Source organism: Canis lupus, chromosome 27, assembly GCF_003254725.2.
Source record: "Canis lupus dingo isolate Sandy chromosome 27, ASM325472v2, whole genome shotgun sequence".
NCBI classification, from domain to species: domain Eukaryota; kingdom Metazoa; phylum Chordata; class Mammalia; order Carnivora; family Canidae; genus Canis; species Canis lupus.
In genome coordinates, this window is record NC_064269.1 from 5,543,382 (window position 1) to 5,556,920 (window position 13,539).

The 13,539-nt window shown below is 59.1% G+C and overlaps 1 protein-coding gene across 10 annotated transcripts in view; it reads left to right on the forward strand.

The window, feature by feature from the left end:
* Positions 1 to 13,539, forward strand: part of KMT2D (lysine methyltransferase 2D) — a 41,721-nt gene that overhangs the window by 18,591 nt on the left and 9,591 nt on the right. For 7 of the 10 annotated variants that reach the window (XM_049102848.1, XM_049102853.1, XM_049102850.1 and 4 more), the window contains exons 24-44: positions 51 to 198; positions 396 to 461; positions 640 to 750; positions 928 to 1,065; positions 1,171 to 1,255; positions 1,469 to 1,710; positions 1,808 to 1,881; positions 2,088 to 2,138; positions 2,264 to 4,075; positions 4,193 to 4,375; positions 4,451 to 4,587; positions 4,809 to 6,703; positions 8,104 to 8,227; positions 8,377 to 8,461; positions 8,565 to 8,631; positions 8,745 to 8,977; positions 9,077 to 11,935; positions 12,071 to 12,211; positions 12,335 to 12,502; positions 12,659 to 12,818; positions 13,437 to 13,512. In XM_049102848.1, the coding sequence (XP_048958805.1) occupies positions 51 to 198; positions 396 to 461; positions 640 to 750; positions 928 to 1,065; positions 1,171 to 1,255; positions 1,469 to 1,710; positions 1,808 to 1,881; positions 2,088 to 2,138; positions 2,264 to 4,075; positions 4,193 to 4,375; positions 4,451 to 4,587; positions 4,809 to 6,703; positions 8,104 to 8,227; positions 8,377 to 8,461; positions 8,565 to 8,631; positions 8,745 to 8,977; positions 9,077 to 11,935; positions 12,071 to 12,211; positions 12,335 to 12,502; positions 12,659 to 12,818; positions 13,437 to 13,512 (8,855 nt within the window). The remainder of the gene's footprint in view (positions 1 to 50; positions 199 to 395; positions 462 to 639; positions 751 to 927; positions 1,066 to 1,170; positions 1,256 to 1,468; positions 1,711 to 1,807; positions 1,882 to 2,087; positions 2,139 to 2,263; positions 4,076 to 4,192; positions 4,376 to 4,450; positions 4,588 to 4,808; positions 6,704 to 8,103; positions 8,228 to 8,376; positions 8,462 to 8,564; positions 8,632 to 8,744; positions 8,978 to 9,076; positions 11,936 to 12,070; positions 12,212 to 12,334; positions 12,503 to 12,658; positions 12,819 to 13,436; positions 13,513 to 13,539) is intronic. The other 3 variants (XM_049102855.1, XM_049102856.1, XM_049102852.1) reach the window with 3 other exon arrangements.

Here is a 13,539-nt window from a genome sequence, read left to right on the forward strand (position 1 = left end):
GCCTGCCCTGCAGAGCATGAAGAAGCCCAGTTCTCCTCCTCCTCCCTCAGGAAGCCTTCTTTGGGAAGGAGCTGTTGGACCTGAGCCGGAAGGCCCTTTTTGCAGTTGGGATGGGCCGGCCAACTTTTGGCCTAGGAACCCCAAAAGCCAAAGGGGATGGAGGCTCAGATAGGAAGGAGCTCCCCACCTCACAGAAAGGTCAGTCATGTCGGGGTGAGGTGATATGAAGGGATCCAACCTCCCTGTGCTTAGGAGCTGGTGGGGGGATTTGGTAGGGAACAGGCTCGTCTCCTGGAATTGAGGGTGGGCCAAGTCCCTGGCCTGTGGAGCTGGGGACCCATTCTGGGCATGAAGCGTAGGGCATCTCTGACTGGAGCGGGGACTGTTGCTCATAGGAGATGATGGTCCGGATGTTGCAGATGAAGAATCCCGTGGCCCTGAGGGCAAGGCTGATACACCAGGTGAGGGCTGCTGGGAAGAACGCGTCTCCTGTCTTGGTTTTGCCTGTCAACATGTTTTGCCCCTGAGCACAATCCGGGTTGGGGGCTGAAAACTGTTTCATGCTCTCTGTGGTTCAGGGTGGCCAGTGTGGTGCCTCTACGCTGTCTGTGGCTGACAGGTGTCTCCTTGCAATTGCAGGACCTGAGGATGGAGGTGTGAAGGCATCCCCAGTGCCCAGTGACCCCGAGAAGCCTGGCACTCCGGGTGAAGGGATGCTTAGCTCTGACTTAGATAGGATTCCCACGGAAGGTGAGGCTATGGCCCACACTCCTTCGGGTATAAGCATCCTCTGTGGGAGAAGAAGGTCCTACTTGTGGGACTACCATCTGCACAGCTGCTTTGATGGGGAGTCCCGGGCACCTTTCCTGGGGTGTCCCCTCAAATTCCCAGTCTTCCTCAGCGGCATCCTTCATCAACCCCCCACAGAACTGCCCAAGATGGAATCCAAGGACCTGCAGCAGCTCTTCAAGGATGTTCTGGGTTCTGAACGAGAGCAGCACCTGGGTTGCGGAACCCCCGGCCCAGATGGCAGCCGTACACCGCTGCAGAGGCCCTTTCTCCAAGGTGACGTGGCTGGGAGTGGTGTGAAGACTGGGTGGCCAGGTTTGTCCAGGCTTGCCCCCAGGAGGGGTGTCTTGCCCCCTTTCTCTGATCCTCCGCCTCTTGTAGGTGGACTCCCTTTGGGCAATCTCCCCTCCAGCAGCCCAATGGACTCCTACCCAGGCCTCTGCCAGTCCCCATTTCTGGATTCTAGGTTGGTATCTATGCCTAACTTCTGTGGGCAGTCCCTATTGTCCCTTCCCTCCCACTGGGGCCGTGCCAAAGGAGGGGACCTTGGACTCCTGGGTGCTGCTGTAGCAACACTTCCCCCCTGCTCCTTAGTTAGTGACCTGGGGGCTCCAGGCAGTCTGTCTGGGGTGGGGCTTGGCATCCCTGCCCTCTGTGACTCTCTGCCCCTGCGCCCCAGGGAGCGCGGGGGCTTCTTTAGCCCGGAACCCGGTGAGCCAGACAGCCCCTGGACAGGCTCGGGGGGCACCACGCCCTCCACCCCCACCACCCCCACCACGGAGGGTGAGGGCGACGGGCTCTCCTATAACCAGCGGAGCCTTCAGCGCTGGGAGAAGGATGAGGAGTTGGGCCAGCTCTCCACCATCTCGCCTGTGCTCTATGCCAACATTAACTTTCCCAATCTCAAGCAGGATTACCCAGGTACCCATAGGACGGGGGCAAGGGCAACAGCCTGGTAATGTGGTGGCACAGGGTTTGCATGCCAGGTCTCCTCTAATGACATGCTTTTGCCCTCCAGACTGGTCTAGCCGTTGCAAACAAATCATGAAGCTCTGGAGAAAAGTTCCAGCTGCTGACAAAGCCCCCTACCTGGTGAGATGGCAGGGAGCCTGTGTCTGGGTGGAAACTGGGGCTTGAGGATGTCTTTGGGAAATTCACCTCAGTTCTTTCCATTTCCCACTCCTAAAGCGACTGGGCCAGAAGGGATCTGCTCCTGGGTAGGGAGTGAGTGACATGAGGGATGGGGGCTGGGCACGAAACTGAGTCGTAGGCCTAAGGCTGTGTCCTGTATTCCTCAGCAAAAGGCCAAAGATAACCGGGCGGCTCACCGCATCAACAAGGTGCAAAAGGTGAGTGGGGGCCAGGCCGGGCCATGCCACCCAAATCCTGTAGCCTGGGGGCCTCTCTGAGGGTATGGGGGACATAGGGCCTGCCACAGCAGCCTGACTGCTCTGTGCCTGGTCTCCCCCTATAGCAGGCTGAGAGCCAGATCAACAAGCAGACCAAGGTGGGCGACATGGCCCGTAAGACTGACCGACCAGCCCTACATCTCCGCATTCCCCCCCAGCCAGGGGCACTGGGCAGTCCGCCCCCTGCTGCTGCCCCCACCATTTTCATTGGCAGCCCCACAACCCCCGCCGGCTTGTCTACCTCTGCGGACGGGTTCCTGAAGCCGCCAGTGGGCACAGTGCCCGGCCCCGACTCGCCCGGTGAGCTCTTCCTCAAGCTCCCACCCCAGGTGCCCGCCCAAGTGCCTTCGCAGGACCCCTTTGGACTGGCCCCCGCCTACGCTCTGGAGCCTCGCTTCCCCACGGCACCACCTACCTATCCTCCCTATCCTAGTCCGACTGGGGCCCCCGCGCCGCCTCTGACGCTGGGCGCCTCATCTCGTCCTGGGACTGGCCAGCCAGGGGAATTCCACACTACCCCACCTGGCACCCCCCGACACCAGCCCTCCACACCTGACCCCTTTCTCAAACCCCGCTGCCCCTCACTGGACAACCTGGCTGTGCCTGAGAGCCCAGGGATAGGGGGAGGCAAGGCTGCCGAACCCCTGCTGTCACCCCCACCTTTTGGCGAGTCTCGGAAGGCCCTAGAGGTGAAGAAGGAAGAGCTTGGGGCATCCTCTCCGAGCTACGGGCCCCCAAACCTAGGCTTTGTTGACTCACCTTCCTCAGGCCCCCACCTGGGCAGCCTGGAGTTAAAGGCACCCGATGTCTTCAAAGCCCCCCTGACCCCTCGGGCATCTCAGGTAGAGCCCCAGAGCCCGGGCTTGGGCCTAAGGCCCCAGGAGCCACCTCCTGCCCAGGCTTTGGCCCCTTCTTCCCCCAGCCACTCGGACATCTTTCGCCCTGGCCCTTACCCTGATCCCTATGCCCAGCCGCCATTGACCCCTCGGCCCCAACCCCCACCTCCTGAGAGCTGCTGTGCCCTGCCTCCTCGCTCATTGCCCTCAGACCCTTTCTCCCGAGTGCCCGCGAGTCCCCAGTCCCAGTCCAGCTCCCAGTCTCCGTTAACACCCCGTCCTTTGTCTGCCGAGGCTTTTTGCCCATCCCCTGTTACCCCTCGCTTCCAGTCCCCTGACCCCTATTCCCGTCCTCCCTCACGCCCTCAGTCCCGTGACCCATTTGCCCCCTTGCATAAGCCACCCCGACCCCAGCCCCCTGAAGTTGCCTTCAAGGCTGGGCCTCTAGCCCACACTCCACTGGGGGCTGGCGGCTTCCCAGCAGCCCTGCCCTCAGGGCCAACAGGTGAGCTCCATGCTAAGGTCCCAAGTGGACAGCCCCCAAATTTCGCCCGGTCCCCTGGGACGGGTGCTTTTGTGGGCACCCCCTCTCCCATGCGTTTCACTTTCCCTCAGGCGGTAGGGGAGCCTTCCCTAAAGCCCCCTGTCCCTCAGCCTGGTCTCCCTCCACCCCATGGGATCAACAGCCATTTTGGGCCTGGCCCTACCTTGGGCAAGCCTCAAAGCACAAACTACGCAGTAGCCACAGGGAATTTCCACCCATCGGGCAGCCCCCTGGGATCCAGCAGCGGGTCCACAGGAGAGGGCTTTGGGCTGTCCCCGCTACGCCCCCCGTCAGTCCTACCCACACCTGCACCCGATGGATCCCTCCCCTACCTGTCCCATGGAGCCTCACAGCGGGCAGGCATCACCTCTCCGGTCGATAAGCGAGAAGACCCAGGGGCTGGAATGGGCGGCTCTTTGGTGGCACCTGAACTTCCAGGTACCCAGGACCCAAGCCTGTCCAGTCTCAGCCAAACAGAACTGGAGAAGCAGCGCCAGGTGGGTAGACATCCTGGAGCAAACCTCCCCCACCCCCCACAATACCTTTACTGTCTCTGTGCCAGCCCCGTGGTTAGAGTAGAATGGACTTACTCCACTTTTCTGTTCTCTGCACAGCGCCAGCGACTCCGGGAGTTGCTGATTCGGCAGCAGATCCAGCGCAACACCCTGCGGCAGGAGAAGGAGACAGCTGCAGCAGCTGCAGGAGCTGTGGGGCCCCCGGGCAGCTGGGGTGCTGAGCCCAGCAGCCCTGCCTTTGAGCAGCTGAGTCGAGGCCAGACCCCCTTCGCCGGGACCCAGGTAGGTAGAGTGGCAAGGGGTGAGGGGCTCAGGGTCCTGAAGATGGCCCCCCTCATCTATCTCTGTCTCTCCTAGGACAAGAGTAGCCTTGTGGGGCTGCCCCCAAGCAAGTTGGGGGGCCCCATCCTGGGGCCAGGGGCTTTTCCTGGTGATGACCGACTCTCCCGGCCACCTCCACCAGCCACCCCTTCTTCTCTGGATGTGAATAGCCGGTGAGGCTCCAAGGGGTTCCCTTGGAGTAAAGCAAGGGAACAGACCTCCCCACCTGTGTGTGCTCCCCCTGGTTTTCCCATGGCTGATCCTTGTCCCCGTGTCACTTAACTCTTCCCCATTCCCTCTGACTGCAGCAACTCCATCCTTCCCTGCTGCCCTAAGCCTATTTTCTAGCTCTCCATCCTGATTTCGTCGTACTGACTATTGCATGTTTTTCCAGGCAACTGGTGGGAGGCTCCCAAGCCTTCTATCAGCGAGCGCCCTACCCTGGGTCCCTGCCCTTACAGCAGCAGCAGCAGCAGCAGCAACTGTGGCAGCAGCAGCAGCAGCAACAGCAGCAGGCAACGGCAGCCACTTCCATGCGACTTGCCATGTCTACTCGCTTTCCGTCAACTCCTGGGCCTGAACTGGGCCGCCCAGCCCTGGGTTCCCCCTTGGCGGGACTTCCCACTCGCCTGCCTGGCCCCGGAGAGCCAGTGCCTGGTCCAGCTGGTCCTGCCCAGTTCATTGAGTTGCGGCACAATGTCCAGAAGGGACTAGGACCTGGGGGGGCTCCATTTCCTGGTCAGGGCCCCCCTCAGAGACCCCGTTTTTACCCAGTAAGTGAGGACTCCCACCGAATGGCTCCTGAAGGGCTTCGAGGCCTCGCGGTATCAGGCCTTCCCCCACAGAAACCCTCAGCACCCCCGGCCCCTGAATTGAACAACAGCGTCCATCCAATACCCCACACCAAAGGTCCCTCCCTGCCCACCAGCTTGGAGCTGGTTAGCCGGCCCCCCTCAAGCACTGAGCTTGGCCGTCCTCCTCCTCTGGCCCTGGAAGCTGGGAAGTTACCCTGCGAGGATCCTGAGCTGGACGATGAGTTTGATGCCCACAAGGCCCTAGAGGATGATGAGGAGCTTGCTCACCTAGGCCTGGGTGTGGATGTGGCCAAGGGAGATGATGAGCTGGGCACCTTGGAAAACCTGGAGACCAATGATCCCCACCTGGATGACCTGCTCAACGGGGATGAGTTTGATCTACTGGCCTACACTGATCCTGAGCTGGACACTGGGGACAAAAAGGACATCTTCAATGAGCACCTAAGGCTGGTGGAATCGGCCAATGAAAAGGCAGAGCGGGAGGCCCTTCTGCGGGGGGTGGAGCCAGTATCCTTGGGCCCTGAGGAACGCCCTCCACCTGCTGCTGATGCCTCTGAGCCCCGTCTGGCATCAGTGCTTCCAGAGGTGAAGCCCAAGGTGGAGGAAGGTGGGCGCCACCCTTCCCCTTGCCAATTTGCCATTACCACCCCCAAGGTAGAGCCGGCACCTGCTACCACTTCCCTAAGCCTGGGGCTGAAGCCAGGTCAGAGCGTTATGGGCAGCCGGGACACCCGGATGGGCACAGGACCCTTTTCCAGCAGTGGGCACACAACTGAGAAGGGCCCCTTTGGGGCCACGGGAGGACCACCAGCTCACCTGTTGACCCCCAGCCCGCTGAGTGGCCCAGGAGGGTCCTCTCTGCTGGAAAAGTTTGAGCTGGAGAGTGAGGCCCTGACCTTGCCCGGTGGCCATACTGCATCTGGGGATGAGCTGGACAAGATGGAGAGCTCGCTGGTAGCCAGTGAGTTGCCCTTACTTATCGAGGACCTGTTGGAGCATGAGAAGAAGGAGCTCCAGAAGAAGCAGCAGCTTTCCGCACAGCTGCAGCCTGTTCAGCAGCAGCAGCAGCAGCAACAGCAACAACAGCAACATTCCTTGCTGTCTGCACCAGGCCCTGCCCAGGCCATGTCTTTGCCACACGAGGGCTCTTCTCCCAGTTTGTCTGGACCCCAACAGCAGCTTGCCCTAGGACTTGGAGGTTCGCGACAGCCAGGCTTGGCGCAACCACTGATGCCCACCCAGCCACCAGCACATGCCCTGCAGCAACGTCTGGCCCCATCCATGGCCATGGTATCCAATCAAGGGCATATGCTAAGTGGGCAGCATGGAGGGCAGGCAGGCTTGGTGCCCCAGCAGAGCTCCCAGCCAGTGCTGGCACAGAAGCCCATGGGTACCATGCCACCTTCTATGTGTATGAAACCTCAGCAGCTGGCCATGCAGCAGCAACTGGCTAACAGCTTCTTCCCGGATACAGGTAACTTCAGCCAGGGGCACTAGCTTAGTTATTTAGGGGTGATCACTGCTACCACCAAGTGGACACTAGTGCTATGGGACCTATAATCATCCCCAGCTAAGGGAAGTGGGATTCAAAGAGCATGGGCTAAATGCCATACTAGCAGTGCAGGCAGAAGTGTTGGAGCTTTTGTGAAGGGAGGAATAGCGCCTGGCATATAGCAGGCATTCAGATGTTGGAATGAATGGAATGAATGCATGAAGCCTGATTAGCAAAGGCTCTGGAGCCGAGGCGAGACCAGCAGATGGGGAGTTGGGAGAGAAGTGGTGCAGGACAAAGCAGTCCGGGTAGGGGCGAGGACTTGAGTGAGACTGCTGGTGGGAAGCCAGCGAGTACGTTTGGAGACAGCAGTGAAGTGGTTAGGCAGGAGTGGACTCTGTGTGGAGGGAGGTGAGTGGGTACTACCCTAATTTTGGACATGGAAGAAGTGGGGCCAGGTTAAGAAAGATCTTCAATTATAGTAGCATTTATTAAATTGTAATTTGCTAAGCAGCCTGCCATGCACTTTGTGCTCGTCATCTGATTGAATCACAAATTTATTAAATAGGTACTGCTGTTATCTTCAATTATAGAAAGGGAAGCAGGCTTGGAGGTTAAGTATCTTGCCCAGTTCATACAACTGACAGAGCTAGAGTTTGAATCCTGGCCTTCTGATCCTCTTACCTATTCTTTCAGAGTATGAGGAGAGGGAGTTTGGTTAGTCCTTTAAAAAATTGAGAGTTAACTTTTGTGAGCAGTAGAGAAATACACAATGTGCGAGATTTTAGGAAGATTTTAAGTTTTGGTTGGTTGCTTATTTCTCCTTTTTTACCCAGGACCCTGAGCAGGCAAGAAAGTGGGCTATAGGTGATGCATGTCGCGCCCAAAACAGCTCTGGCATCTAAGACTTTGGCACAGTGCCCACATCTTGGGTTCTTGGGCTGTACTAGTTGCCCTAAGAATATTTTCTTTGAAGAATGTTCTCTGGGTCATACAGTGTACTCATAGTCTGTGTCACATTTGATCCTCTCAGTAGTTCCATGAGATAGGCAGAGTAGGGAATCATGAGCTGTGTCAGATAGAGGAAGAAACTGAGGCTCAGAGAAGTCAAATGACAGTGATGTATTGGCCCCACGAATCCTTACTTAATATCTCTTCTTAGCGCTGTGCAAGTGAAAACAGGACCACGTTCCTATGAATTATAAAGCTGAGTCACCCAGGCTGCCTGGCTTCTAGTTCAGTGGTCTTTCTACCCTTATTTTGCCATTCCGTTGTCCTACTTGGTTCAGCGGAGGCCAAGGTGTTGGGTGTTGGAAGGCACAGCAGACATAGAGGGGATTATTGACTCCAATGTCCAGCTTACCCGGCTCTCCCCTCTCCAGATCTGGACAAATTTGCGGCAGAAGATATCATTGATCCCATTGCAAAGGCCAAGATGGTGGCTTTGAAAGGCATCAAGAAGGTGATGGCTCAGGGCAGCATTGGAGTGGCACCTGGTATGAACAGGTAAGACTTGGGAGGTGGGGGGTGATCAGCTCTTTTCCTTTCCTAGTCCTTCCCCTCTCCTTCCTTGTCCCCCTCCCTACTTGTCCTACCTCTCTGCCTTTCAACTTTCTCCATGACCTACACATCCCCTTTGTTGTGGCGGACTCTAGGCAGCAAGTGTCCCTGCTAGCCCAGAGGCTCTCAGGGGGGCCCGGCAGTGATCTGCAGAACCATGTGGCAGCTGGAAGTGGCCAGGTAAGTGATCAGGTGGGATTAGGAACGTGTGTCCTCTCCAGTCAGGCCACGCTTAGGGCCTGCTATGGAACAATGACCCTTCAGCAAGTTTCTCTCACCACAGGAGCGGAGTGCTGGTGACCCCTCCCAGCCTCGTCCCAACCCGCCCACCTTTGCCCAGGGAGTGATCAGTGAGTATAGGGATGGGGAGGAGTGTGCAAGGGAGTGGCTGGGGGCAGATGGTTGAGGAAGAGGGATTCCGAGCTCCCTTTGGCAGGTCCCGACACCCTGTTTCTTTTCTCAGATGAGGCTGACCAGCGGCAGTATGAGGAATGGCTGTTTCATACCCAACAGCTCCTACAGATGCAGCTGAAGGTGCTAGAGGAGCAGATTGGTGTGCACCGCAAGTCTCGGAAGGCTCTGTGCGCCAAGCAGCGCACTGCCAAAAAGGCTGGTCGTGAGTTCCCGGAGGCTGATGCCGAGAAGCTCAAGCTGGTGACGGAGCAGCAGAGCAAGATCCAGAAACAGCTGGATCAGGTACGGAAAGCAGACTTCAGCCTGGCAACCAGGAGCCCAACAAGAGGGAGGGCACGGTTGGGCTGGCTCCAGGCTGACTTCCCAATTCTCCTGTGCTAGGTCCGGAAGCAGCAGAAGGAGCACACCAATCTCATGGCAGAGTATCGGAATAAGCAGCAGCAGCAGCAGCAGCAGCAACAACAGCAGCAGCAGCAACACTCAGCTGTGCTGGCCCTTAGCCCTTCCCAGAGTCCCCGGCTACTCACCAAGCTCCCTGGTCAGCTGCTCCCGGGCCATGGGCTGCAGCCACCACAGGGGCCTCCGGGTGGGCAAGCTACAGGTCTTCGCCTGCCCCCAGGAGGCATGACACTCCCTGGACAGCCTGGTGGCCCTTTCCTCAACACCTCCCTGGCCCAACAGCAGCAACAGCAACACTCTGGTGGAGCTGGGGCCTTGGGGGGCCCCTCAGGGGGCTTTTTCCCAGGCAACCTGGCTCTTCGAGGCCTAGGACCCGATTCAAGACTTTTACAGGAAAGGCAGCTGCAGCTCCAGCAGCAGCGCATGCAACTAGCCCAGAAACTGCAACAGCAGCAGCAACAGCACCTCTTAGGACAGGTGGCAGTCCAGCAGCAACAGCAGCAGAGCCTGGGTGTACAGGCAAACCAGGCTCTGGGTCCCAAACCCCAGGGGCTTCTGCCTCCCAGCAGCCGTCAGGGCCTCTTGGTCCAACAGCTGTCCCCACAACCACCCCAGGGGCCCCAGGGCATGCTGGGCCCTGCCCAGGTAGCAGTGTTGCAGCAACAGCAGCAGCAGCAACACCCTGGAGCCTTGGGCCCCCAGGGTCCTCACAGACAGGTGCTTCTGACCCAGTCCCGGGTGCTGAGTTCCCCCCAGCTGGCACAGCAGGGTCAGGGCCTCATGGGACACCGGCTGGTCACAGCCCAGCAGCAGCAGCAGCAGCAACAGCAGCAACAGCAGCAACAGCACCAACAGCAGGGATCCATGGCAGGCCTTTCCCATCTGCAGCAGGGCCTGATGCCACACGGCGGGCAGCCCAAACTCAGCACTCAGCCCATGGCCGCCTTGCAGCAGCAGCAGCTCCAGCAGCAGCAGCAGCAGCAGCAGCAGCAGCTCCAACAGCAACAGCAGCAGCAGCAGCAACTCCAACAGCAACAGCAGCAGCAGCTCCAACAGCAACAGCAGCAGCAACTGCAACAGCAGCAATTACAGCAGCAGCAGCAGTTTCAGCAGCAGCAGCAGCAACTACAGCAACAGCAGCAGCAGCAATTTCAGCAGCAGCAGCAACAGCAGCAGCAGCAGCAGCAACAGCAGCAACAGCAGATGGGCCTCTTGAACCAGAGTCGAACTTTACTGTCTCCACAGCAGCAGCAGCCGCAGCAGCCACAGCAGCAGGTGCCCCTTGGCCCCGGCATGCCCGCCAAGCCCTCACAACACTTTTCTAGCCCTGGAGCCCTGGGTACCACTGTCCTGCTGACAGGCAAGGAGCAGAGCATGGTAGAGACAGCTCTTCCTCCAGAGGCCACGGAGGGGCCATCCACACATCAGGGGGCACCGCTAGCCCTAGGGACTGTTCCTGAGTCGGCAGCCACTGAACCTGGGGAGGTGAAGCCCTCACTCTCCGGGGACTCACAGCTCCTGCTTGTCCAGCCGCAGACCCAGCCACAACCCAGCTCTGCGCAGCTGCAGCCACCTCTGAGGCTCCCGGGGCCACAGCAGCAGCAAGTTAACTTGCTCCACACAGCCACTGTGGGAAGCCATGGGCAAGCAGGCAGCGGCTCATCCTCGGAGGCCTCACCCATGCCCCACCTGCTGGCCCAATCCTCTGTTCCTTTAGGGGAGCAGCCTGGGACCATGACCCAGAACCTTCTGGGCTCCCAACAGCCCCTTGGACTAGAGCGGCCGGTGCAGAATAATGCCGGGCCGCAGCCTGCCAAAGCAGGATCTGTCCCCCAGTCTGGACCGGGCCTGCCTGGGCCTGGAGTCATGCCGACAGTGGGTCAGCTTCGAGCGCAGCTCCAAGGAGTCCTGGCCAAAAACCCCCAGTTGCGGCACTTGAGCCCGCAGCAGCAGCAGCAGCTACAGGCACTCCTCATGCAGCGGCAACTGCAGCAGAGTCAGGCAGTGCGCCAGGCCCCACCCTACCAGGAACCCGGAGCCCAGCCCTCTCCCCTCCAGGGCCTCCTGGGCCGCCAGCCCCAACTTGGGGGCTTCCCTGGATCCCAAACAGGCCCCCTCCAGGAGCTAGGGGTGGGGCTTCGACCTCAGGGCCCACCCCGGCTCCCCGCCCCACAAGGAGCCTTAGCCACAGGACCGGTCCTCGGCCCTGTCCATCCCACTCCTCCACCATCCAGCCCCCAAGAGCCAAAGAGACCTTCCTCACAGCCCCCCGGAGCCAGCCCCCTGGTCCCATCCCAGCTCCCTTCTGAGGCCCAGCTCCCTCCCACCCAGCCAGGGACCCCAAAACCCCAGGGGCCATCCTTGGAGCTGCCTCCTGGGAGGGTCTCACCTGCTGCTGCCCAGCTTGCGGATACGTTCTTCGGCAAGGGGCTGGGACCTTGGGACCCTCCAGACAGCCTAGTAGAAGCCCAGAAGCCAGAGCAGAGCAGCCTGGTACCTGGGCATCTGGAGCAGGTGAATGGGCAGGCAGTGCCTGAGCCACCCCATCTCAGCATCAAGCAGGAGCCTCGGGAAGAGCCATGTGCCCTGGGAGCCCAGGCGGTGAAGAGGGAGGCCAACGGGGAGCCAATAGGGGCACCAGGTACCAGCAACCACCTCCTGCTGGCAGGCCCCCGTTCAGAGGCCGGGCATCTGCTCTTGCAGAAGCTTCTACGGGCAAAGAATGTGCAACTCAGCACTGGGCGGGGGCCCGAGGGGCTGCGAGCTGAGATCAACGGGCACATTGACAGCAAGCTGGCTGGGCTGGAGCAGAAACTACAGGGTACCCCCAGCAACAAGGAGGTGAGTGCTCTAGATAGATTGAGCAGATAGAGTGGGGACTGCAACCCGGGGCAGCGTGAGCAGGTCTGGTTCACCCAGGAGAGGTGAGGGCTCTGAGGAAGACAGTAGCCTTCACTGTGGGTTTATCCGGCTTAGGATACAGCAGCAAGGAAGCCTGTGACACCGAAGCCCAAGCGGGTACAGAAGGCAAGCGACAGGTTGGTGAGCTCCCGAAAGAAGCTGCGGAAGGAGGACGGGGTCAGGGCCAGCGAGGCCTTGCTGAAACAGCTGAAACAGGTGACCCCCAGGAGCCAGCCCCCTGGTCCCATCCCAGGATAGGGGGCACCCTGGCCCCCAGCTGTGCAGTGGCAGAGATGTACACGCTGCAGGTGTCCAACCTTGTCGTCTTGCCCCTCCTAGGAGCTGTCCCTGCTGCCCCTAACGGAGCCTACCATCACCGCCAATTTTAGCCTCTTTGCTCCCTTCGGCAGTGGCTGCCCAGTCAACGGGCAGTGCCAGCTGAGGGGGGCCTTTGGAAGTGGGGCACTGCCCACTGGCCCTGACTACTATTCCCAGCTGCTTACCAAGGTCAGAAAAACGGCAATACCTTTGGGGGATGACAAGGTTCTTGGGGAGGTGGAGGTGGGAGTGAGAAAAGAGGAAATCGCTGATGTCGTGCGGGGCCAGGAGATTACGTCATTCTCCCTCTGCCATCTTGCACACAACACCCCACCCCACCCCCAGAATAACCTGAGTAACCCGCCGACACCACCCTCGTCGCTGCCCCCCACCCCACCCCCATCGGTGCAGCAGAAGATGGTGAATGGCGTCACTCCATCCGAAGAGCTGGGGGAGCACCCCAAGGATGCTGCCTCTGCCCGGGATACTGAAGGGACGCTGAGGGGTAAGTCAGGAGCAGAGTGGGCCTCTCCTTCTCCGGTGGGACTTGGTGGCCGGGGCAGTGTGCCCTCTCGTAGGGTTTGAGACAGGAATGATTGCACGTTGTCCTGTGTGTGCGCGTGACCATGTACCTGAAATAAGGAAGGGCCTTCTCAGTGCTGATTTGTTGGAAATAAGGAGTCCAGAGCACACGCAACCGAGGAGGCGGTTGGCAGGAAGAGTGTTGATGAGGCCTTTGTCTATGAGGTGCAGCCTTGCTTTAGTGGGTATAGAACTAAAATCTAGATTTGAATTCTCCAATTCCTATATTCATTTAGCTGTTAGCACGGCTAAGTAACATGAACGACTTGTGTGGGCCCCGATTTCCTTACTGTAAATAGGTCTTATAATATTCCTCTGCTGGAGTTGTTAAAGGCTGATAAACAAAGCCCAGTGCCTGGCACATAGGAAAGGCTCGATAAATACAGCTCACCTGCCCGAGACTGGTATGTAGGTGGGTGGGCAGGCAGCAGTCATGAGAGCTAAGTTAGATCTTACACTAGTTAGGCCTGAAATATGGGGGAGAAGGCCCCATCAGCTCTGGCCACCAGCCTGACTTTTCTTCTCCCTTCCTACCCTTCAGATGCTTCAGAGGTGAAGAGTCTAGACCTGCTGGCCGCCTTGCCTACACCCCCTCACAATCAGACTGAGGATGTCAGGTGGGGGTGGCTGCAAATGGGGATAAA